Source organism: Hypomesus nipponensis, chromosome 4 (genome assembly GCF_054491055.1).
Source record: "Hypomesus nipponensis isolate SF chromosome 4, ASM5449105v1, whole genome shotgun sequence".
Taxonomy (NCBI): domain Eukaryota; kingdom Metazoa; phylum Chordata; class Actinopteri; order Osmeriformes; family Osmeridae; genus Hypomesus; species Hypomesus nipponensis.
In genome coordinates, this window is record NC_140364.1 from 11,274,710 (window position 1) to 11,299,173 (window position 24,464).

Genomic DNA, 24,464 nt, shown 5'->3' on the forward strand with positions numbered 1-24,464 from the left:
CAAATCAGTGTGGTGCTGTAGGCTTGTGTTTATTCTACTGGGAAAAAACAGAAATGACAACAAAGACATGTATGTGGGTGTGTGCATACATTGTAAATACAGCCACACCCTTCAGTTGCGAAAGTAAGCAGAGTATTGTTTGACAGTATGGTGGTTGTCACGGAGATCTGGGACTGCGCCCTTTATAGTCAGGTGGAAGCGCCTGTGGCTGTCGGTCCTGGAGAACGAGTCCTGGAGGCTCATCAGAACTGATTTGGACCGGAATAGCCCCCCTCCCCCACACACACCCCGGGACCCTCCCAAGGTACCCCGGATGCAGGAAAAGGCCCTTGAAATGGTTCTCTCTCTGTGTGGCTCCATGGAGCCGACTCTGGCACACTCTCCATCAACGCCCTTCAGGCACCCTGGCGGGTCTTCATGTCCCAGATTTAGTGAGCCTGTCCTGGGCAGTAGGTTGTGCCTGTAAGGGGTCTGGCTCTGTGGGTCAATGTCTTCAGTGTTTGATCTCTGTGACAGACAGTTACAGAAGCTTTCTGCAAAACCACACACGTCACAGCATAACTCTTTGTGATGGTCAACTGGGTCAATGCAACCTTGTTTCTGCTCTTCACCGGAGTGACCCGAACCAGATTTTTCTGGAAAGTTCTGGGCTCTATAAAGTCTAACTGAACTGTTTAAACCCCGGGCATATTCATCAGTGTGATAACCATGAATGCTGTTATCATGGACACTGTGGCTGTTGTGCTGGTAAGCCGAGTCACGATTGTCATGTCTGTGTTTGAGGACAATGTCTGATGTGCTGCCAGGTTGGTTATTGGGGTTGTTGACAAGGTTGCAAGGGCTGGCAACACGGGTGCTCTTCAGGCACCGTCGGCCCTGCTGGATACGAGCCTGACGTCCATTTTGGGGGCGCGCTGGGACCAGGGTAGGATGGGACCCACCCCTCTGGTTGACAGAACAGCAATGCTAAAATACACACTCTAACACACACTAATATTACCTCGAAATAATGTCTGAGAATAATAACAAATCTGTTGTGAACAATCAAGTCAATTAAAGGGTATTAATGCTTAAAAATAGCTATTTAAAACAACTTTGCGCTAATTAATGGTATTAATGGAACGGCCTAAAAGTACAAACCACCTACAAGCTGGATTGTGTATGGTGTTTGATCTCCAACAGTTTTCTCATGCAAGTCATCTAATTGCAGAGGGTTGGCAGGACCACATCCTGCCAAACACACACGCACACACGCACGCGCACGCGCACACGCACACACACACACACACACACACATGGAACAAGGTGGTAATTGTCTGTATGCTCAGTGTACATGTAAACAGACTGAGTTTGTATGTTAGGAGTACCTGAGTATTGCAGTTGATAGCAAGTAAGCCTGTGTGACCTTTCCAGGTTGCGTAGCATGTTAGCGGTTTGCTCCGACAGTGTGGAGTCCAAGTTTCTCAGAGTTGCATTTGGGCACAAAGTCTTAGGAAGTGATGGATAAAAAACTTGCCTCTTGCTGCATACTGATTTTGGAAACTACGAAACGGGGAAATGTTCAAATTAAAGATAAATTACTTTATTATAAGTTTATAATAATGTATTGGTATAATTTTAACACAAATCCTCCAGATTCATTGCTTTCCTTACCTGGTAAAAGCCATGTTGTCCTGGCCACAGCATGGCCTTCCTCTGAGCTACCTTGGAAACCTCCACCAGCTCATGTCGGAGAGCAGCACCTGTGAAAACAAGGAGAGTGATTTAGGTGATTCTGCACTCAATCATCCTTCACTCTCCCTCTACATTTACATTTAGCAGACGCTCTTATCCAGAGTGACTTACAGTAAGTACAGGGACATTCCCCCTGAGGCAAGTGGGGTGAAGTGCCTTGCCCAAGGACATAACGTCATTTGGCATGGCCGGGAATCAAACTGGCAACCTTCAGATTACTAGCCCGACTCCCTAACCCCTCAGCCACCTGACTCCCTCTCTAACTTTTAACCTCTTTCTCTTTTTTTACTTGTTTCTTTCTTACCCTTTGTCTTAGTCAGGACACGCATATCATAAGCGCAGGCTGGTATGAGGAGGTTCAGGGGTCTCTTGGTGGCCGCCGTTACCCCAGAATCAGGATCGTCTGGCGATTGGAAAGTTGGAAACATGGCAAAGCGGGAGATATGGGACTGGTAAGGATGTTCCCTTGGAACTGGCACCAGTATCTGCTTCTCACTGGGAAGGAGACATACCACAGTTAGACTGTGTTTTGTGTTCTTGTTGTCTTAACTTTGGGTTTGACATAAACGATCTCTCACCTAATGTTGATTTGTGTTGGTCTTGGAACCCTGAAATTAGATGAATGTAAAAAATGCATATTTTTCACATATGTAGTAATTGCATAACAAAAATAAAATAAAAAAAGCTCAATGATTTGCAGGAGTTGGTCCATGTTGCCATCTAGCGGCCAATCAGAATACTGCAGCACACATCTTAGAATTGCAGTTTTAGTTTTTCTCTCAACAGTTTTCATTCGAAGGTGAATACATACAGCTCATCACTGCCTCTGAGGAGGCACTTTCTCAAGGAGGTCAGTTCATAGCGTTGCGGTATAACCACGTGCCTTTGAACACATACACATAGACACACACAGGGTTTAGCTCAGAGGCTGAGCATTTGACTATAGATCAAGAAGTGACACCCGGAAATCCCCCCTGTGCTGTACCTTGCGTTGGATAAAGTGTCAATAATAGTGGCATTGCTTTGGCTGAATCGATAAGTTATACACACATTTTATACAACGTAATAAATTGTGACAGTGTTTTTACATGCTGTTGTACATCATTTCCTATAATACCGACTGATTCATAGCTGTATTGTTGCACTTGAAATAGAAAATCATCTTTAGTACTCAGTTAAAGTGCTTCCTCCATAGCCAAGGTGAAAGTGTCCCTTTACAAGGGCTGTAGGGTGCTTTGTGTTGGTAGACGAGGAAACTGGAGTCTGCCTTAATCCTCTCCGATGAAGACTGGCCAATCTAGGGAGTCAGGGAATTACATGCATAATAAATTGAAATGGCATTGTAAGGTAGGAAATGGCTTTTAATGTATTAATTTATCAACAGTGCGATGTTTTAGAATACATTATTACAAATCTATTGTTGACATCAATAGTTAATAGATTGATAGCATTGCAACATCACTGTAATTGGTAGCCTTGTAGCCTTATAAGGCAATGCTTGGGCACGTTTACCTTGGTAATGACATCGGAGGCGGCTGGTCAGAGTGTGGGAGGTCTTCTCCGGCAGTAGGGTGTCTGAGGGGTTTAGCGGGGCTCCCGTGGGGCAAGGAGAGGTCAGGGAAGAGGGGGGGTACCCCTTGATGAACAGAGCGAGGAAAACGCTGTTCATCCTGATCAGGTATGCTCCGCGGGGGAGGGAGGTGGTGGAAGAGAGTCGGAAGAGAAGTGCCGTGGGACGGAGGATAGGGGTGGGAGGGGAAGCTTTTGAAACCCAGGCTGACATAGTTGTCCTGGATCTCTGTGCTGACCATCAGTCCCTGACCACCACATGTTTTCACTGGTATTATTGTTTAGATCAAAGCTAAATTGATAGTGTGTACAACACTTCAATTTACATTAACAGGCAGGTTTACCTGCAGTTAGGCTATCAGATTTTCTGCTCATATAAGAACGGTCAGATAAATGCTAACCCTTCAATAGTCACAGCTTCTGCAATGAACGTAACCTACTGCGAGCCGTTTAAGCGGCTAACACCCGGCTAACAGTCACCCTTCCATAAAAATGGACGCCTACCTGTTGCTTTCTTTCTTTTCACACAAGAGAAGACAGTCCACTGGAGTGAAGATGAGATGGAAGCCTTCACAAAGTTAACTTTCTGGCGAAGCACTAAAGACCACCTTCTTCTTTGCCCTTCTCTCCACCACCTCAACGCCGCAACAACCAGTCCCTCTCTTGCAACTTAGCATGGTTTCACGAAGTCCCAGATGCAAAAAAATTGGAACGCGATGTCTGTGATGTCATAGCTTCATAGATACTCGTTTCTCTTCAGCCACTGCTGGTAAGATTTAATAATGTATCCACATTTAAATAAATGTAGGTTATGTAAAAAGAATTCTCCTTCTCCTTTTGGACATTGTATTGCCAAAAAAGGGCTAGCTGACTAACCCCATACATATTATACTTGCGGAAACTATAGGCTATAGGGCCTACTCAGATACCAGATACAATTTTTTTTGTCATAACAGGAATTTTAAAATGTTTTCCAGAGCTCTTTACCTCTGCATTCCAGAGTATCCATTCCTACATGCATGTCATTATATTCTCCATTGACTTGCACGAGACAAATAATCTAGCCTAATATCCGTTTTGGGTCATTTTGAACCGGACCTTCCATGTTTCAGGAGCTGTCCATGGTGCTAGCCACGCCTCACGCAAGTGCATTAAAGGCAGGGTGGACATTGGTTAGAAGCCTTTTTTGTCACATCCCGATACAAACCAATCAATTTAAAGGTTTAACAGTCAAATTAAATACATCTGATGTCTGTGGGCGTTGCAGGACTGTAATAAATATGACCACTCATTAAGATTGGCTCTAATGATTGGATGGCATCCGGACCGATTGCAATGATTTGATGGGTTACTTTGGGTCCATCTGACTACTGTGGAGGAATGAAATCTATACTGCTAATTCAATGCTGCTATTTCATATGATCTATGTCTCTGTTGAATAAAAGACTATCAATACCTCAAATATACAAAATGTGTAATGACAATGCTGAACATATAATCCAAATATAATCAATGCTTTCAATAATGATGAATTTATATTCCAAATGTTTGATTACGCACCAAAATGTGACTGTGTCTGTGAAAGTGAGAAGAGGGCCATGCTCAGGAGACTGTGTCTTTTAGTGAGGAGAGGAATTCAATAAGTCAGCCTACTGGCAGGGAGGGGTACACGGGGTCATGTGATTTGCTGCAGAGAATGTGGAAGTCAAGGTCGGTGAGAGGTAGCGGATAGGGGAGGCGGGCTGGCTGGCCTCACTATGGGACAAGGAGAGAGTACAATGGGCCTCACAACTCTTGAGAGTCAAGAGTCAACACCAGGAGATAAGAAGAAGATTCATTAGACTGTGGAGAATGTATCATTTTGCATCTAGACATCATCGGACCTTTCGGTCTGGTTTGTCCCCCCTTGTATACTCTGCCCCCCCGTGGGAAATCATCAGACCTTTGGACTGCCCACCTGGACTGCCCACAAACTCCTTTTGAGACCTAATAGGATGAGGACATCCCCTCCCCACTGTCTTCTGACCAATCACCTGACAAACACCTCCCTCTCAGGAGGGGTATAAGACCTGTGTGCCCTGCACAGGTCAGGCAGAATTGGACTGGGCAGAACTCCCTCTCTCTGACTTCTGTCAAGACTATTCTCACGAGGGCCTTTCGTTTTCTCTACTCTACAAAGCGAGACTGGTAACATTGACTGTTATCGCCGATCTAGACTGAGACACATCAGTGTGTTGTTTTCATTGCTTGACTGCATAATTTCTTATCAATACTTCATAGACCCTGGTCTGGTATTTAACCTTGTATTTTACACCCAACTTTGAACCTCAACACTATCTACCTCCAGGCAGTAGTCGGGCAGCTCCTACATGTGTTTTGGAGGATAGGTTTTGAAGGGAGGGGGTGGGATATTATGTTTTGAATCCTTTCAAACTCAAGCTAAATGGCAAGCCTATCCTGTCTTTAATTACAACACCAAAGTCATTTAGGTCAACAATAATTATTTTAATATATGCATTAAGCCTACAGTACATATGCTAATGGATGGCAAACATTGGACAATAACACAACAATTCACACCATCTAGTATGCCTATTAAACTTAGACACGGCTGTAGAAACGTTCTGTTGTTCGTTCTAAAAAGGCCACAGCGCTCAAGTCAATATTGATGAGCTTAGAATGTGTAATTGTCACCGCAGTTCCGTCTTCTACTGAGCTGCAAGTTAATTCACAGTCTTTGGACCTGTGAAATAGAATACATTTAAAGGCAAGTGATTAGGTTGATGAGGGATTGTAATGTATTAACCTTTTTTATTGTCTATAATTAAAAGAAAAGCATTCAAATAAACACATAGATGCTTCAAGAAGCTTACAGCGTGCGTATCATAAAGCTTACCTGGGACAGGCTTAATAATACGTGCGTGGCCTTTGGTTCGGAAGAGGTTCCGGAACAGGGAGTTCCTTCCGAATCTTTGAGGCAAGGTAGCGGAAGGCACTACTCCAAGGTGGGGGCACTCGAAGCATGGCTGAATCACTGTACCCGACCTTCCAAAGCGTTGAGGTAAATTAAGGGTAGATTTTGGCAATCGGTCTCCAAGATCGCTTTCTCGGCCAAAGCGTAGAGGGAGGTTAGCGTGCAGGTGCAAAGGTTTGGTGGATCCCGGGAACAGCTTGACCATAGTTGGGAGATTGACTTTGCCGCTGGTAGGGAGTATGTTTATTTTAAAATCCTGAATCTCAAGACTCCTCGGTATTTCATTGCTGCTCTGCAAAATTACATGAGAATTACACGTATGGTTGATAAGTGGCAGTTGTTTTTTTACAAGTCATTGGATGACAAGTTGTGTGCATGCTCACCTGGATATACTGTCTTTTCCTGAAATCGTTTCTGTTGTCATTGCTGATAAACTTTTCGTACAGCCCCATTTCAGAGGCCGTTCCCTCACCAAAAAATCCCAGCATGCCAAATATCAGCATCACCATCAGGGTTGCAGTGGGACACATCTTCTCTGCTGTAGCCTACACAGTGAAACATTCAACCTGTGGCCCCTGAAAATCCCAGTTATTAAAGGCAGCAAGAAACGTCAGCCGTGCGTAAGAGGACACACACACCTTATACATTCTCTCTGTAGACCCACACACAGTCACATCACACACACTCTAGACCCACTCAAGTCTCAGATCTACTCTTTGTAGACCCACATACACATAATTTCTCGCATGAATGACAGCTTTTGTTCATACCACTAATTGGGAAGCTCGAGTTCACTGTATGGTTAATTAGAAACATTAGTAGTAGACATGAAGATGTGAAAGGAGGATGAAGATACAGGACATACCTCAGGGTTGTTGTGTTCACAGACAAGGTGCAAAGATGGATGGTGGGATGGAGGGGGGTAGGTCAATTTAACCTCTGAAGAGAATACAGTATAACCAGACTACAGGGTAAATCCATGTCTTCTCATGTCTGGTTGTTTTCCACAAACTAAAATAACCAAATATGCCACTTCTTGACTATATTTAGTTTAGGATATTCTCATTGTCTTGGGTACTGTTTAAGTTACTTTAATAATAATAAATAATAACAAAGTAACATCAGTGATTTGACACAACAGACAAACATTTATTTAATTTATTATAAAGTGAATACGCGTCATGGTGTTAACAGGAAAAGCTTACAGGAAGTAACACTGTGACTCCCAATTTACTAACAATTTACTAACAATGTAATTAAGTTGGTCTGTCAGTTACGTGGTTAACCTTTGCTGATAAGTAATGTATATTAAGCCACTGCCTCCAAGCAACTGGGAAAGGACTTTCAACAGATGTCTCACACTAAGAATATTTGCATTTGAACCAGTGTGAGGAATCTCACGGGTGCCACTAATTGCACCAATGTTCCACGAATAATGGTCGAGTGAGTCCATGTGACGTCATTCCTCATTCACTGAGTTATTTTGAATGCATTGCTACTTAATTGAGTACGGATGTGTGAATAAATCTTACTGGCTTTAAATCCATAGGAGAGAGAGAGATAAGATTTGGTACTTTAATTTGGAGGTTTGTTAGCACAGTCTAATGACTAACTCTACAGATTATTATTAATTTGTCACAATGTGACATTGTTATCATATTTGTTGTCATCATCAATTTGAAGCCTTCTCTATAGGCTATCTCATGCCATGTACACCATAAATTAGCAAACTCTTATCTTTGCTTATGTGTCTAATTACTTGAGTAACCCATGTGGCTTTCTCGTGATCATCATACCTGGCTCTTTGTCTATCTCTGTTTGTTTCTCTTTCTTTGTTTTTGTCTCTCTGTCTCTGTCTCTTTGTTTCTCTCTCACACTATCTCTCTCTCTTCCTCCCTCTCTCTCTTTGGATGACCTCAGCTTGGATTTACGATCCACTCTCCAACACAGACCGAGACATCTCCTACACATTAGCCTATTTCTTTGTTCTCTGCCCCACCATCCCTCACTCCTCTCATCTTCCTTCCTCTAACCTTTACATGACCACTCTCAATCTCATCGTGTTCTTCATTTTCTGTTTTTCTTTAACTTTTCTGTGAACACATAATAAGCGTTCCATCACAACTCATGCTCATACCTCCTCTCTTCATATTCATGGTGAGCAAAAGGGAGACAGAAACACAGACAGGCAGGCAGACAGACAGACAGACAGACAGACAGACAGGCAGGCAGGCAGGCAGGCAGGCAGGCAGGCAGGCAGGCAGGCAGGCAGGCAGGCAAACAGACAGACAGACAGACAGACAGACAGACAGACAGAAAGACAGACAGACAGACAGACAGACAGACAGACAGACAGGCAGGCAGGCAGGCAGGCAGGCAGGCAGGCAGGCAGGCAGGCAAACAGACAGACAGGCAGGCAGACAGACAGACAGACAGACAGACAGGCAGGCAGGCAGGCAGGCAGGCAGGCAAACAGACAGACAGACAGACAGACAGACAAACAGACAGGCAGACAGGCAGGCAGGCAAGCAGGCAAACAGACAGACAGACAGACAGACAGACAGACAGGCAGGCAGGCAGGCAGGCAGGCAGGCAGGCAAACAGACAGACAGACGGGCAGGCAGGCAGGCAGGCAGGCAGGCAGGCAGGCAGGCAGGCAGGCAGGCAAACAGACAGACAGACAGACAGACAGACAGACAGACAGAAAGAAAGACAGGCAGGCAGGCAGGCAGGCAGGCAGGCAGGCAGGCAGGCAAACAGACAGACAGACAGGCAGGCAGGCAGGCAGGCAGGCAGGCAGGCAGGCAAACAGACAGACAGACAGAAAGACAGACAGACAGACAGACAGACAGGCAGGCAGGCAGGCAGGCAGGCAGGCAGGCAGGCAGGCAGGCAGGCAGGCAGGCAGGCAGGCAGGCAAACAGACAGACAGACAGACAGACAGACAGGCAGGCAGGCAAGCAGGGAGACAGGATTATCTCTGGGCCGTGGCAGGGTTCCCAGAATTCTGTGTCAGTTCTTGGACATCCCTCAGAATGATTTGCAGCACTGTCCCGTCATCCCCTGAGGACCGGATTTATGCCTTGGTGTTTTATATCCCCCTTTGCACCGACATAGGCAAAAGCCATGGGGCTTGTGTATTCTCCTGCAGGAGTCTTCCATAGTTGTGGGTTAGGGTTAGGACACATTCACTCCCACCCCATCTGTGATTTCACTGATTCATGCTTTCTATAGGCTTTGGTGTTTGAACAAAACATCTCACATAACACACACACACAAACACACACGCACCTACACACACAACTGACTTTGTTTGCTGATCTTGATAACGGGGAAAGGAGGACATACCATTGTGTTTATTTGTTCTCAAGGATTTAACATTCAGTTAGGGTTTTAAACTGTGAGAGTAACAGTATGTTACATTAGCTGTTTACTATTAGAATAAGATTTTTGCATCTGGTAATGCTTTGTGTGTCCAGGAGATGGCACCGTTGAACACGTGAATTAGTGAGCCAGTCCAGAGAGGGAGTCAGGTGGCTGAGAGGTTAGGGAATTGGGCCAGTATTCAAAAGATTGCCAATTCAATTCCCGGCCATGCCAAATGAAGTTGTGTGCTTGGGCAAGGCACTTCACCCCACTTGCCTCGGGGGGGAATGTCCCTGTACTTGCGGTAAGTTGCTCTGGATAAGAGCGTCTGCTAAACGACTAAATGCGAATGTCTACAAAGTCAGCAAACAAGAAATTCTATCCAAAAACAACTTTCATATCATTTTCATAAACAAATAATAATCAAAATATGTTGTAAAAATGAATGTAACAAACATTGCATTTTTAGAACTTCTGAAGGACTTCAGTTATTTCTTCATCCTGTGGTGTACGCAAACAATAGACACAAGGGGGCGCTCAAACACACATTGAAACGCACTCTATTACCCTGCCTGGGAGGAGTCACCGTGGATTGGTGGACATTTAGATGATGTAGTTCTGGTAATTGGGGGAGGCTCTTAGGAAAGGGGTGTGGTACTGGCTGTGTGGGATAGGATCTTAAATTTCAGCCAATCAAGGGCTTGTAAGGCTTAAGCCAATCAGAGGGGCAAGAAAAAAATGATTGGCAGGCAGGAAGCAGAGAAAACGAACCTTGATGAGGAAACAGGGGGGTACAGGGTCTTGGTAGAGGGAGATGAGAGAGAAGGAAAAGAAGGTATATTTTTAGATGTAATGTATAGATGACATGTTTTTGCCTGAGCAGTATACTATGCCTTGTCCCTTCTTTCTCTTTATTGTTTTGAGAACTAAGAGAACTACCTGGAGGGTGTATATATGTTCTTTTAAAAACAGCTTCAAGTGGAGAAAGACGCAGACTGAGTTTAGAGAGAGAGAGAGAGAGAGAGAGAGAGAGAGAGAGAGAGAGAGAGAGAGAGAGAGAGAGAGAGAACAAAGAAGCATTGTCTTTAATAAGCAAAGTGTGGGAAATAAATGTGGACGGTTATAAACAGATTCACCAGAGAGGAAGGGAATATAGTGAATGATATAGAATAATGAAATTGAAAATCAAATGAGACACAGAAAATAGAGAGAAATTCAAAAGACGACGAGAGACAAAGCCGAATGAAATCTTCAGCAGTCAGATAGAGATGCAGGGAGTGTGAGAAACAGGCCTTTCTGCATAATCTCTTCTGACCCCTGACTCTGGTCCCAGTTGGATAGCTGGCCAGGCTGCTGGTCAGCAGGTCACAGAGGTCAGAAGTCACCCTGACGCCCACACTGGGGCCCGCTGTACGACCTTCCCTTGGCCCCAACTGTGAGGCTGAAGAAAAAGAGTCACAGAAAGAGAGAGGGGGAAAAGGAAAGGGACAGACAGAGAGAAATCAAAAAAGAACACAGAAAAATGAAAGATAGACATAGTGAGAGACAGAAGAAAGACTGTTTTCCTAACAACTCCGTTCTTCAATAATGAACTTCTTTATCAATAACAGACTACCCTTGATGAAGAAAAAGTTCAGTCCGTTCAGACAAATGGAGTGACTGTTCAGATGAGTTCTGGATTTACACTGATTATCGATTTGCACATTGGGAGCAGAAAATCAGACCTCTGACAATAAATGACAACACAACACCAGGCTTAGGCCTCAATCATGTCTCTCTCTCTGCTCTGAAGGTCAGAGGACGGTGTTCACAGCAAATAGGGAAAACAAAGATAACACACAGCCCATAGGTGTTTGTTATTAGAGGCAGGATATGACATACCGTACAGATGATTGGATAATAAGATAAAATATATGAATTGATGATTGATGTAATAGCATATTGACTGTGATTAACATAAGCACATAGGAAATCCCATTTCTTCTGCACACTGATTCGACTCATTAAACTATTAAGACACTCTGAACATGTTCGTGTCTGACGTATCCAGTCATTAAGTCTATAACATAATTGCTGCAGCGTGGTTGTAAAGTATTTGCACTTGCTAAATAGAGGCATTTGACCTACAGCAACATATTGTACGGATATTCTCTTTAGCCACACTTCAGATTATCAAGATGACACATTGTTACAGAGGTACATTGCTTTATTTGTTCATCAACTTGGCATGCTGGTCATCAGAGAGTCTTGTGAAAGAGTTTAACACCCTGGCCCATAACTGTGTGTGTGTGTGTGTGTGTTTGTGTGTGAAAGGGTATGTGTGTGCATGCGAACAGAGTATCTGTGTGCGTGTGGTCAGCCACCCTGTATACACTAGGAGCATCAGTTTTCCTACCATCCCTACCATTCCCACTCCTCTCACTTTGTTGCTCTCTATCCCTCCCCCCTCTCTCTTTCTCCCCCCCTCTCCCTCTCTCTCTCTCCCTCTCTCTCTCTCTCTCTCTCTCTCACTTTGTCGCTCTCACTCTCTCACTGTGCTTCTCTCCCCCCCCCTCTCTCTCTCCCTCTCCCTATCTTTCAATGCTTTCCATGCTTTTCCTGACAGCTGTGTGTGTCACTGCGTGTCTCTTACAATCTCTCACACACAGAGAAACCTGATCCAGACCCATTGCTTTCAACACAGACTTTTGTGGGTTGATGGGCCCCTCCGTGTGTGTGTGTGTGTGTGTGAGTATGTGTGTCTTTGCCAGATTTGGTTATGCAAGAAATCCAGGCAAGTATTCTAATTCGAACTGTACATACAAAGTTGGAATACTGAAGCTGTCACGGTTTATAGTGTCACTGACCACACAGACACAATCTGGATGCAAGCACATATTTGTACACTTTCCCACACATGCTCTCAAACACACACACACAAGGGTATGTGGCCAGTTTTGAGCTGAGGTTTAGTGACAGCTGCAGGATGGTGACTTCACACGAAGCATGCTGGTCTATTTGATCTGACCTGTGGTGGAGATTGATTCTGAAATGCCAGTCTCTGTTCTCTGGATCCATTTTGGCAGCCAGACAGCCAGATATGGGAAACTGTGTGTGTGTATGTGTGTACACTGGGGTACTCTAGGTAGCAAATGATCTGCACTCTTGATGTGCATTCTCTCTCACACACACAGTTTTTTTCTCTATCTCTGTTCTCTTTTTGTTGATGGATGTGTTGTGTATATTCTTCTGTGTCATCCAGAGGTTGGTGTGACTACAGCCTGCTGTGAAGCCAGCAGCACAGGCCTGCTTGTCGGAGCGTTGGCAGGAAGCACAGGCTGAGGACTGGCACAGCGTTACGCTGCGGGCATGCTGGTGTGTGTACCAGCGACAGAAAACACGGCATAACGGCATGATCAACCAAAGGACTAGGAGCAGGGCAGACACATAGAGGATGGAGAGAGATATAGTTAGCATACAGGCAGGCTTCTTCGTAAGGATTGCTTGTCATGAGAATACTTTGGGTCCTCTGTCTGACTGATGAGAATGTGTGATCCTCCCTCCCCAAGCTCTCACCACAAAGTAAACCACCTAAACAACTCGCAGAACTCTCAGCCAGCAAAGGAAATGAGTTGTCTGTGTGTTTGCTTGTTTGTGTGTAAAGATAGCTTTTCTCTGAGGAAAGATAGAGAGCATGGGAAATGAGCAACTGCCGCCACAACCGGAGCGCTCATACGGCCAACAAACAAAACAAACATATTTTGAGTGAAAGAGTTAGAAAGAAAGAGCGAGAAAGAGACAGAGAGCGAGAAATAAAGAAAGAATAAAAGAGAGGACTACCACCCAGTTGACCAGACAGCACACTGTGCCTGCCTAAGGAGCACAGTGTCTGGATACAAAAGGTACAAAAGCCATCTGGGCTACACTACTATGCTACATCCAGACATGAAAGGGGCTTGTTGACAGAACCCAACCCAATCAAGACCATCTGCTCCTGGGTCGAGTGAAGAGGACAGGCTTGGGGGTCCTGACGTACAAGACTTCCAGAGTTCATTTACAAGAGGGCAACATTTGTTTTTATCTGTCTTCTCAGTTCCTTACCTTACACTATGAACAAGATCTCAGTAGTCTACAATGGAATCGATGAAGGATCAACTGAAAGGACTGATTGTTGGGAACATTTGGCCATGTCCTGTTCCCAGTCTCCAGGGCACCGCCCACACTGAGAACATAAACATGTGGTCATTGTGACGAACAATGGTCTCTGATAAACCAATTGGTAACCGTGCAGATGGAGAAGGACTCAACCACTTCATTATGTACTCATTTGCATGCATGTGAGTGCACACGCACACACGCACATGCGCACATGCACACAACCACACACACACATGCACGCAAGCATACACACATGCACACACATGCACACACACCTACACACTCCTACCCAACTCGTACAGTGCTCTGGCAGCATTACTGTAAATAGCAGCAATCAGGAAATATTGTCTTTTACTAATACACGTAGACCACACACACACACACACACACACACACTTACACAACAGAAGACTCACACAACATATCTCTCTTTCTTTCTCTCTCTCTCTCTACACAGAAACACAGACACATGCATGAAAATGACTTAGGAAATGAACTTATTATAAAACCACGGGACTTTCCCGATTTAATGAGATACTAAATTGAATCACACACTTTCTAATCCCCTCATACTATTATAGTTTGAGCATGAAAACATCTCCCTCACACACGCTGCAGTTTCACTACACGCCTCATCAGAAGGCCAGATTGCCTTCTGTCAGGTCCTCATCAGACACTATTGTTCTGCAGCATCAGACAGGCTGACAGGAGATCAGATGCTAACCTGCGCGGGGATCCTGGAGCACTGCCCAGAGACAAACCTTCAGCCAAAGTCCTCATCTCCACGTCTGTGTGTTCAACCTCCCTGCTTACCCATTTCTTCTGCGGTTTGTTGAGATTCTTGTTAGGACTTCAATAAATTGTGTCCATGTCAATGGCTCTGTGTGTGCATGTGTGTGTGTGTGTGTGTTTGTGCTCGTGTGAACAGTGAAAACACAGACGGACGCTCTTAGGCTCACGTTCAGATGTCATCCAGCTTAACAACGCTGGGCTTTGTTGTTCCTTTTCCAAAACAAGTGGGTGTGGCTTTGATGTGAGAGAACACGTCCAGGAGGAAAGGATCAAGACCCCATCAGCATTGACAGACAGACGTCAGGACCCTCAGAGAAATGAAGTAGGTTCCCAGTGAGGCGAAACAGAAGCCACGCTTGGTGGATCGCACAAACCTTGGTGGCCCCTCTGTGACTTGACCTGTCTGGATGGAAGACAAACAGGAAGGAGCAGTGAATCAGCACCGCGTATGAAACGATTTCTTCTTCTTCTTCACTTTTCTCACCCAAAACGACCAGTGATGGAACGTTCTGTGCCACCAAACTGTCACCGACGTGGTGAGATTTTCCTGATCATTCTCGTGACCCTCTGGTATTACTCCTAACTCGTTTGTCTTTTGGACATCTTTTGTTGTGAGTCTCTCATTCACTCAGTCTCCTGTCATTGCCTCATTGTGTGATGTTATAAAGAGTCACAAACACTGACAGGACAGAGGGTCCTGGATGGGTGACTAGCATACCAGAAGCAGGTGATACTAAGTTGTGTGTGTGTGTGTGTGTGTGTGTGTGAGCGACAGAGACAGGGACAGAGAGAGAGGCCTGCAGGGGTGTGACAGGGCGTGACAGGTATGGCATGTAGGTGGGCCCCCTAACTGTCAAACAACCCAAGCAGACAAACCAAAGGAACGAGAGAGAGATGGCTCGAGGCGAGAGAAGGAGAGGACACAAGAGGAAGAGAGAGAAGGGCTCTCTCTCTCTTACACCTTTCAGAGCCAGGTGCCAAGTTGTCAAGGTTGTCAAGGTTGTCAGCTTTCCCTGACCATCACAAACACCTGCGGAACACCTCTCAACACACCTCTCAGTGTGGGCGGACAGTGGCACAACACAACTAAACACTTCCTTTACTTGTTGCTCTTGTGTTTCTTTCTTCCTAAATCTTAATGTTTCTTAATGAGAGACAGAGAGAGAGAGACAGAGAGAGAGACAGAGAGAGAGAGAGAGGGAGACAGAGAGAGAGACAGAGAGAGAGACAGAGAGAGAGAGAGAGAGACAGAGAGAGAGAGAGACAGCGAGAGAGACAGAGAGAGAGACAGAGAGAGAGACAGAGAGAGAGAGAGAGAGAGAGAGAGAGAGAGAGAGAGAGAGAGAGAGAGAGAGAGAGAGAGAGAGAGAGAGAGAGAGAGACAGACAAACAGAGATAGATAGAGAGAGAGAAAGAATGAAACACACAAAAGCAAACTCACACGCACACACATACACACCATGGGGGTGTGAAAAGAGAGCTGGTTTCCACAACTGAAAGGCTGTTGATTGTTTTGTCAGAGTGTGAGGGAACACTGTCAAGGGCTGTCACCGTGACAACCGGAGCTGTATTTCACTTGCTGACTAAAAAGAGAGAGGGGCCCCTGCCTTCCAACCTCTGTCATCGACCCCCAAACGCACACACACACAGACGCACATAACTTACTACTCCTACTTACTCCACTAATCTATATAGGTATAACCTGAGATCTTTTTACTACGTATGCGTGTGTTTTTGTGTGTCCATATGTGTGTGCAATCCAAATAAGGTGTTTTCCTGCCACAGACATTGACAAAAGCTTGTGAAGTATATAAAATCTCCTTCTTTCTCTCTCTTGCAGTTTTTCTGTGTGCAGTGCACAGCTTGTTTGTATGAATGTGGACGTCCGCCCGTTTATGAGTTGCGTATGAATATGTGTTGAAACAGTGTCTGCAATTAATCTACGTCTTTGCCTCCACCAAAACAACATAATCACAGAAGCCACAACCAAAGCCTTCTCCCAAAAATGTGATGAACAGATGAATGAATGGAGGGTTGGAGCGTTCGGCAGAAAATTAGACAAGAGCAGATGTTGAAAGAATGATGGACATAATGGATAGATTGATAGTTTAAGAACAAAGAGCAATGACAGCTACAGACAGATAAATGGACACATTGACAGATGAATGGATAGGTAGACGGATAGACTATTGAAAGAAAGGTCATGTCTGGCCCAAACAGAAAAGTGATCTATTTGGAAAAATGGGAAGGTGATATCGAGAAGAACATTACCAATGACTGGGCTTAATGACTAAAACAACACCCCTTCATCAAGTCAAATACGATTACGCCATAAAACAGTTTTTGTATTGTACTAACGTATTCCATCTTGGTCACACACTTGAAAACCTGCAAGTGTGTGTCAGTGCTCAAAGCCTGCAGGTTTCTCTCCTTGTCTGCCAGCTCAAGAGTGGACTTCCCCTTCTTCCGCATGAGTGAAAGGTTTAAAAAGGAGGGATGGATGGGGGGGGGGGAGGAGGAAGGAGAGGATGGGTGGGAAAGGAGAAGGCCTGGCATTCCGTGGGTCCTACTCAATGGAGCCGCTCACTGATGAAAAGACAGAATGGCGACCCTCTTTCGCTCTCCTTCCCTCTGTCCCCCCACCCTCCCCGCCGTGTCTGTCAACACCGAGGTTAAAAAGCAGGATGAAAGCCAATGCAAACCTTTCAAAATCCCACACTCCCTCAAACCTACGCAGACACATATACACACCCACATCCACTCCCAAACTCACATGAACGTGTACTGTTTAAAAGCTTTAAAACCCACCAAATAGCCGCGTAGTCTCCTCGGTTCTCATTTGGGGCACTTGAAGATGTGAACAGGGATGGGGCCTCGCACACACCATGCTTTGAGGAGTAAAGCGAAACTTCCTGTTAAACTGTGTAGTCACAGTACAGTGTGGCTTTCTCCCTGTCACTCCACACCTCACAGCTGTGGGACGAGGGTCGATGAAATTAGACCTGTCATACACACTCACGCAAAAACACACACACACACACTAACACACACTAACGTGCACGTGCACCCACCCACCCACACACACACACACACAAAGTGGCGCGCACACGCAGACATTTCTGTTTGCGTTCGGTTTGACTCCGTCACCGACCCTCTCCGATTTTTTCTACACGCAGACCGCTTATTCATTAATCTTAATTTCAACACGCACTCCAGACGCCATCAGCACATGTGCTCTCAACAATCACTTGGCGCTGTGCAGTCACACACACACACACAAACACACATGCAAACACACACACATCAGAGCAGCAGATCTGATTGCTGACACTGATATAAGGACCCTCCTGCTGCTTGGCTGTCCATCTGGCTGCCTGACCAGAAGACAGAGAGTGGGGTCCTCACAGCGGGACTGCTGTCACTGGGTATTAGCAACAGAGTGACTGGAGATCCACTATGACATTGAGGATAACATTGGCATGAATAGAATCCTTTGGTCTGTGGAACACATTTGAGTTCAGGGTGAAAAAAAAAAGATGAAATATGAGGTAGCCAAAGCCAAGTCATTGAGAGTGCACAATGTTCCAGAATAATCTGTGGGATCGTATAGATTTTACAGAAGGCTTGACCATGCATGGTCAGGGTTTTGTAGATGAACTTTTGTCCTCGTTTTTTCAAGGTTTGCTTCTACATCTAAAATCACTTTGGTTTAAAACATGCTCCTCCGCCCATAACAAGTTAGAAATAAACCCAAAGGTTCATGTGAGATTGTCGTACTGAGAAAATATCTTTTGAGATTGATATCCCACACAGTCAGCCCCAGTCAGCTCTCGTGTGTTTACAGAGCTTTTCACACAATGCTTCATGCGGTGGAAGAGCTGTCTGACTGTCCAGTCTTACACCCTCGACCAAAGTTTTTTAGGATTTGATTTAATGTTACAGAAATAATTATTCAATATCTGTGTATGAGTTCTTAGTCTCTGGCCATTTGAGAAATATTTGTATTAGTCAAGAAAGACGCTTAGTGATTTGTGTTGTGTCAGGTTTACTTCTGGAGGGTTTGGGGGAGTGAGCTGGATAAATTATGAATCGTTTTTTGGAGGATGCAGGGTGTAGGGGTGGTGTTTGGGTAGGTGGGTCTGGGGAGGGGGGGACACGACAGCTCAGGTACGGTAATCAGACTCCCACATTTCCCCCCAGGCTCATATGCTAGTTCTGATGGCTAACCAACGATCGAGAGAGTGAGAGAGTGAAAGTGAGTGAGAGAGAGACAAAGAGAGACACATTGACGTGACAGAAAAGGGCCAAACTACGCTGGTCATCTTCACCTGTAATATCTCTCTCCTTTTCTCTCTCATTATGGTAACTATTTTGGTTGTGTGCTCACGGTTTAAAATACATTTATTGTATTGTCTGGTGAACAACACAAAGTTGCCAACATGTTGGATGTTTTTGTTGAAAACTTTGTGTCACATGAACACAAACATGCAAGAACACACATCCCTACAGTAGCACGCCAAAGTACAGGGATCCAAGCAGAACCCTTTGACAACAAGGTCAGAGCTTCTCATTTCCATGTGAGGATTTGTGGTTCCTTCTCTGAGTTTGCCCACCCAGCATTCATCATGGGTAGCTGCTAACGGAAGAGGGGGCTTCTGGGAAAACACAGGACCCTGCGGTTGGCATGTCAGGATCACTCAACGTACCTCACACCCATTCGGCCCCTCATGTCCTCTACACACACACACACACACACACACACACAAACACAAACACACAAACATGCAATCCCTTTTGATGTCCCAGCCCTCAGCTTCTCTCCGACATGAGAGGACTGACAAAGACAAGCAAGCCCAGCACCGTGTTCTCTAACCAGCACCAGCTGAGGGCCTGAGAGGGGCGTAAAGAGCCAGACACGGACAGGACTGTGGATGTGTGTATGTATGTGGTGACACAGAGCAGCCTGTGTGTGTCTACTCCTTAATTTCCTGTTCCTGTGAGAGAGACTTTCCTCGCAGAGAACATGGCAGCTCACAGTGGGGGGTAGAGAAGGGATACGTGTGTGTATGTGTGTGTGTGTGTGTGTGTGTGCGTGTGTGTGTGCCCATGCGTCAGTGTGAGTTGTGTAGATGAAGATGTGTACGAGGCCACTCTCATAACAGCTCACAACAGGGAGCAGGAGCACTTAGAATGAGGTGAGTGTGTGTGGATGTGTGTCTGTGACTGAGTGGAATCAATTGCACTTGTTGCTGATTGAGGCCCCATCCCTCCCGGCACTTCCAGCTGGGAGTGATTAAAGTGGGGCCTGGAGGGGCAATGGTTTGGATGGGGATGGGGGTGAGAGTGGGGGGGGACCCTACTCACTCACTGGCAGAGTAATGGCTTCCAGAGGCCAGCCTGTTTCCCGGAGCTCTGACGGGACACTAATAAAGAGCGACGTCTGGGCGGTTTGGACAGTGTAACGCCAGGCCCGGCCCTGTCAGGCACACACATGGACAACCCCCCCCCCTTCCTACTGAAGGACACACACTGCTGCTGCCTGGACCCTGCCACACTCAACCTGGAGTGACAGGCACACAGAGAGAGAGAGAGAAGAGAGAGAGAGAGAGAGAGAGAGAGAGAGACATGGAGAGAGAGACATGGAGAGAGACATGGAGAGAGAGAAAGAGAGACATGGAGAGAGAGAGAGAGAGAGAGAGAGAGAGAGAGAGACAGAGACAGAGACAGAGAGAGAGAGAGAGAGAGAGAGAGAGAGAGAGAGAGAGAGAGAGAGAGAGAGAGAGAGAAAGAAAGGCAGAGAGTGAAAAGAGAGATATATGTATATGACAGAGAGATGGGAAGAATTGGTAGAAGTGTTCATATACAGACAAATGAACATTAGGAAAGGCCTTGCATGTGTGTGTATGTGTGCTTGTGTAACTCTGACTCTGACCCACAGCTCTGCTGGTGTGTGTTGTTGGTTCTCGTCAGGATCCCTTGCTTAGACTTACCTTATGACTCACATGCAGTACTAGGAGGCTGTGGGTTATTGTGTGTGCAAATGTGCGCATGTGATTATGAGGGTTTGTGTGTGTGTGTGTGTGTTTGGGGGGGGGCTATTGTTTTTCTATCATCCATCTGGGGCTAAACCATAGGCTTTATTAGTTTCTCTCATTCTTTCATTTCATTGTTTTCATATTTCTATTTATCTTGCATCGACCTTTATAGCTAGTTTTTTCAATTTGTCTTTTTTCAATTTGACTCTTTTCAGGGGATAACACGAAACATCTGAAGTGTGAAATTAGAAAGAGCGTGTGTAAATAATGGTATTGTAACACAGAAAAACACACATTTGTCTCCGCGCATGGCAACAAAAAAACACACATTGTCTGAGATTGAACGGTGAGTTCATTTGCTTAATTGGCTGAATGCACACACATTAACCCTTTAGCGGTGGAATTCAAGTCGATGCGCAAAACCCATCTATGTTTTGGTCTGGATGAGCGTTGATGCGTGACACAGAGTGGAGTCCAGTTCCCTGTCAGCCTTCTGAGTCTTGGGTCGCTGTGTGGATGATTGAGTGAAACATGGTCTGTAGAGTTAAAGTGAGTGTTTCGGCCTTGGGGTGTTTCTGTTAGAGCGCCTCAGTTCCATGTCTATACTGCTCCCCCCAAGAACCCCCACTCACACACACACACACACATACACACACACACACACATAGACAAATGTATATACGCACCCACCTGGGTTTAACTGTCTGAGTGAGATGTGAAGGTAGGGGGTAGGTGGAAGCGTGAGGGGGTCAGGGGTACTCGGGCATTCAGACTGCTCAGACGTCCATCAAAGTGACAGGTACCCCAGTCCTAAAACTCTGTGACCTACCCCAACAGCCTCTCTCCCGCATCAACCCCTCCCTCCTTCCACACACACACCCTTCTCTCTCAAAACACACACGCTTTCTTTTCCCCCTTTCTCTGTCTCTCTCTTTCTCTCTTTCTCTCTCGCACAATTATTAAACACACTCGTCCTATCCTCTCTTAGCGCCCCGCTGTCGTCAACACACACAGGACACACAAACACACACAATGACACACATATGTTGACACAGGGCCAAAAGTAGCCCCGCAGCGAGGGGTGGCCAGCTCTCTGCAATTAGAGCATTCTGCAGCCATGAAATCATTGTGAAAATGTGCTCCAGGAAGGTTGGGGGGTAGGAAAGGAAAAAGAGAGCGGGGGGGGGGGGGAGAAAGGAGTGAAACCCCCCAAAAAGTGTTCTGGGTCTCTTCAGCAGCCTCTCTGGCCACATGTGCTGTATAGGCGAGAAATGAAGAGAAATTAGAATCATTCCAGATAATTGTGGTCATTAAGATTAACAATTGATCCTCCAGGTTCACGACATGTTAAATTTGGACCTGCATGCCTCCAGTACTGGCTCTCAAAAGATATGTAGTCGGCCAAAGCCAGTGTGTGTGTGTGTGTGTGTGCTCCTGTCCAGCCGCAGACACACTCCAGACCTTCAGTCTGACAGGGAAAGGAACCAAGGTTGGGCTCCAGGATCATGACCGGGGAGGCCTGGTCTGTGTTCTCTAGCTCTGGAACCTGAGAGCTCTGTTCTACGTTCCCCTGCTCAGGAACCCTGCTGTCGCCCCAGGTTACCCCTGTCTGACCTACAGTGATTACATAAACAGCATCTGCCACTGATCAAGCCCCGTACAACTCCTCACCAACCTTCTGACAACATTATCCAATGCCTCTTGAGTCCTCGAAAGCGTAACGTAAACGTTCAACTGCCAAGTTAAGAGCTTCACTGATGGCAGGAGTTGTCAGCCACTCACCTGCATGAGAGGAGAGATGATGAGACTGGGACAGGATCGTGTTAACGTGTCTAACGTGTTTTTTGTGCAGTTGGGTTGCTTGAGTGTATGTGTGTGTTTCTGTGTGTGTGTGTGTGTGTGTGTTTGTGGGGGGTGCGTGTGTGTCACCCCAGCTGTGGATTGTTAGTTGTGAGTCTAGCTCAGTGGAGTAGGGGCACCAGATGGTTGGCGGGATGGAGGCATGGAAGGGTGGAGGGATGGAGGGAGGAAAGGAGGAAACGACGAGATGCAACGAGTCACTGGGGGAAGAAGACCCAGAAAAGAAGAGAAAAAGCAGAAAAGAGAGAAACTGCAGGCAGAAAGCAAGAGTCAAGGTTTCCATTCTCCACTCCAGGTAAAGATTTCAGCAGACAAGCACACACTTTGTTCTCCAGCTCCAGATACAGACATACAGTTGCTAGGTAATTATTACTCGTTAACTCTTTAACAGAGGTAAGTACACACGTCCCTGTGGGGAAACCAGCAGGTGGGAGTCACTTCGACAGTTGCTACTGGAACTATAGTCATGGTAATGGAATCATGTGTTCCCTAGTCTGCTGAAGACGACACGGTGGAATCCTGTCGGCTCCCATGATTGCTGCTGTTCACTAATCAAGCAGGAGAAGAGTTTGGGAACTGTGTGGACCATAGAGGGAAGAATCCCTACGTGTGTTTCAGTGGTAGTCGTCACAGCAATCACAACCTTGTGACTGTAGACAGCGTATCAGTCTTGATCAAAGTGTGTTGCATGTTTGTGTGTTTGATTTGGAACATGTTCCTCTCGACATGTTCTTGGCGTCAATGTTCCCAATGAACTGGTGAAATGTGTGTGTGCTTTTGTATGTGTGTGTGTGTGTGTCTGATTAGCGAGGCGTCTCTCGTCACAATGACTCCTGATTAGAGCCCAGTTTACTGTTGGCACTGAAAGGAAATCCAGGAAGGACAAGTCTGACACAGTCCAGCCATGAGGCAGGCCTGGAGAACCGACAGCGAAAGGAACCGGAAGCGGAAAACGGCCATTCCCATCCTGATCTCTCCGCTCTCCGACTCTGCGGGAACCCCCTCCTGTGTGGGTGTGGCCCCATTAGGAATCAGCTGATTGACAGTTGATTGACAGGTGACTGGTACAAAAGCCAGTCATGTAAAACGCAACATGAAGTGCATCGTGGGGTGCCAAACGTTCATGGCATCGTGGCGACAGTCACTTGGACAAACCCTCAGACACAGAAAATAGGGAAAATAAAGGGGGAATATGAGAAGAGAGAAAGAGAGAGATTGAAGGCGACTGGTTTGACGTGGGAAAGTGTTTCTGGGCGCCCGCTGGCTGGCGTGCGGTGTGGTGTCTTGCTGGCTGAGGCTTTTAATAAACGCTTTGTTAAAACATGACAGGAATATTGGGCGGGATCATGCTAGTTTTACTGGGAGGGCTTGTGGTGACTCCCTGTGTTCCCAGTGAAAGAAAGCATATGAAGAGTGAGAACATAAATGTCAACGTTTATAGCTATCATATAGTATACATAATTGAGCATGGTTCCTTTATTTGAAACAGATATTTACACACACACACACACACACACAAACACACACAAACACACACACACACACACAGACAGACAGACAGACACACACACACACACACAGACAGGTACACACAACCCACACTAAATCTGGCTTCCTGTTCAGTTTGGAGAGGGTAATTGCATTAACAGATTCCTGATGAGTGAATGTGTTTTTCATTGGTCTGCAAGACCATTGGAGGCGGAACAAAACATGTTGGTGCTCACTGAAAGACACACTAAAGATGCTGGGGCAAGCAGACAGCCAGCTCCATCACCCTCCCCATAGTCTGATCCTTAGCCCTGGATGACATTTCGGCCCCTCATCCACAAACCAGCTACCCCACATCTCACCCCACCCCCAGCATAACCCTACATTACTTTCCTTTTGTTTGAAAATCATACAGTATTTTAAACAATCGGTTGATAACGTCAGATCGTTTTTTTTTTACCTTTCTTATTATGTATCGTTTTTTTGTGTATTTAAATGTATGTCTCTCT

General features: G+C 45.8%; 2 protein-coding genes across 6 annotated transcripts; both read right to left on the reverse strand.

Moving 5' to 3' along the window:
• Positions 1-15: 15 nt before the first annotated feature.
• On the reverse strand, positions 16-4,348 carry LOC146295566 (sperm-associated microtubule inner protein 4-like). 5 transcript variants are annotated; one of them, XM_084696502.1, is made up of 10 exons: positions 3,808-4,348; positions 3,247-3,551; positions 2,906-3,031; positions 2,546-2,617; positions 2,313-2,342; positions 2,039-2,229; positions 1,654-1,742; positions 1,368-1,542; positions 1,148-1,230; positions 16-945 (listed from the first exon to the last, which is right to left on the reverse strand). In XM_084696502.1, the coding sequence occupies exons 2-10, from the start codon at positions 3,543-3,545 to the stop codon at positions 112-114; spliced, it is 1,899 nt and encodes a 632-aa protein (XP_084552628.1). In that variant the 5' UTR covers positions 3,546-3,551; positions 3,808-4,348; the 3' UTR covers positions 16-111. The 5 variants fall into 5 exon arrangements, with proteins under 5 accessions (XP_084552628.1, XP_084552632.1, XP_084552630.1 ...); XM_084696506.1 differs by having other exon boundaries at positions 3,247-3,370; positions 3,808-4,347; XM_084696504.1 differs by having other exon boundaries at positions 3,247-3,404; positions 3,808-4,347.
• Positions 4,349-5,914: 1,566 nt separating this feature from the next.
• Positions 5,915-6,807, reverse strand: npvf (neuropeptide VF precursor). Its single transcript, XM_084695679.1, has 3 exons — positions 6,661-6,807; positions 6,200-6,569; positions 5,915-6,046 (listed from the first exon to the last, which is right to left on the reverse strand). Exons 1-3 carry the CDS (start codon positions 6,805-6,807, stop codon positions 6,027-6,029), a joined length of 537 nt encoding a protein of 178 aa, XP_084551805.1. The 3' UTR covers positions 5,915-6,026.
• Positions 6,808-24,464: the final 17,657 nt, after the last annotated feature.

Bases quoted from the DNA above. Each gene is read 5' to 3' on its own strand.
- npvf (XM_084695679.1), bottom strand. From the start codon at position 6,807: ATGTGTCCCACTGCAACCCTGATGGTGATGCTGATATTTGGCATGCTG. The intron at 6,570-6,660 runs GTGAGCATGCAC...GTAATTTTGCAG, and splicing joins GGAAAAGACAGTATATCCAG to AGCAGCAATGAAATACCGAG. The intron at 6,047-6,199 runs GTAAGCTTTATG...TCTATTTCACAG, and splicing joins TATTATTAAGCCTGTCCCAG to GTCCAAAGACTGTGAATTAA.
- LOC146295566 (XM_084696502.1), bottom strand. From the start codon at position 3,545: ATGGTCAGCACAGAGATCCAGGACAACTATGTCAGCCTGGGTTTCAAA. The intron at 3,032-3,246 runs GTAAACGTGCCC...CTGACTCCCTAG, and splicing joins CCTCCGATGTCATTACCAAG to ATTGGCCAGTCTTCATCGGA. The intron at 946-1,147 runs GTAGGTGGTTTG...TCTGTCAACCAG, and splicing joins CACCATACACAATCCAGCTT to AGGGGTGGGTCCCATCCTAC.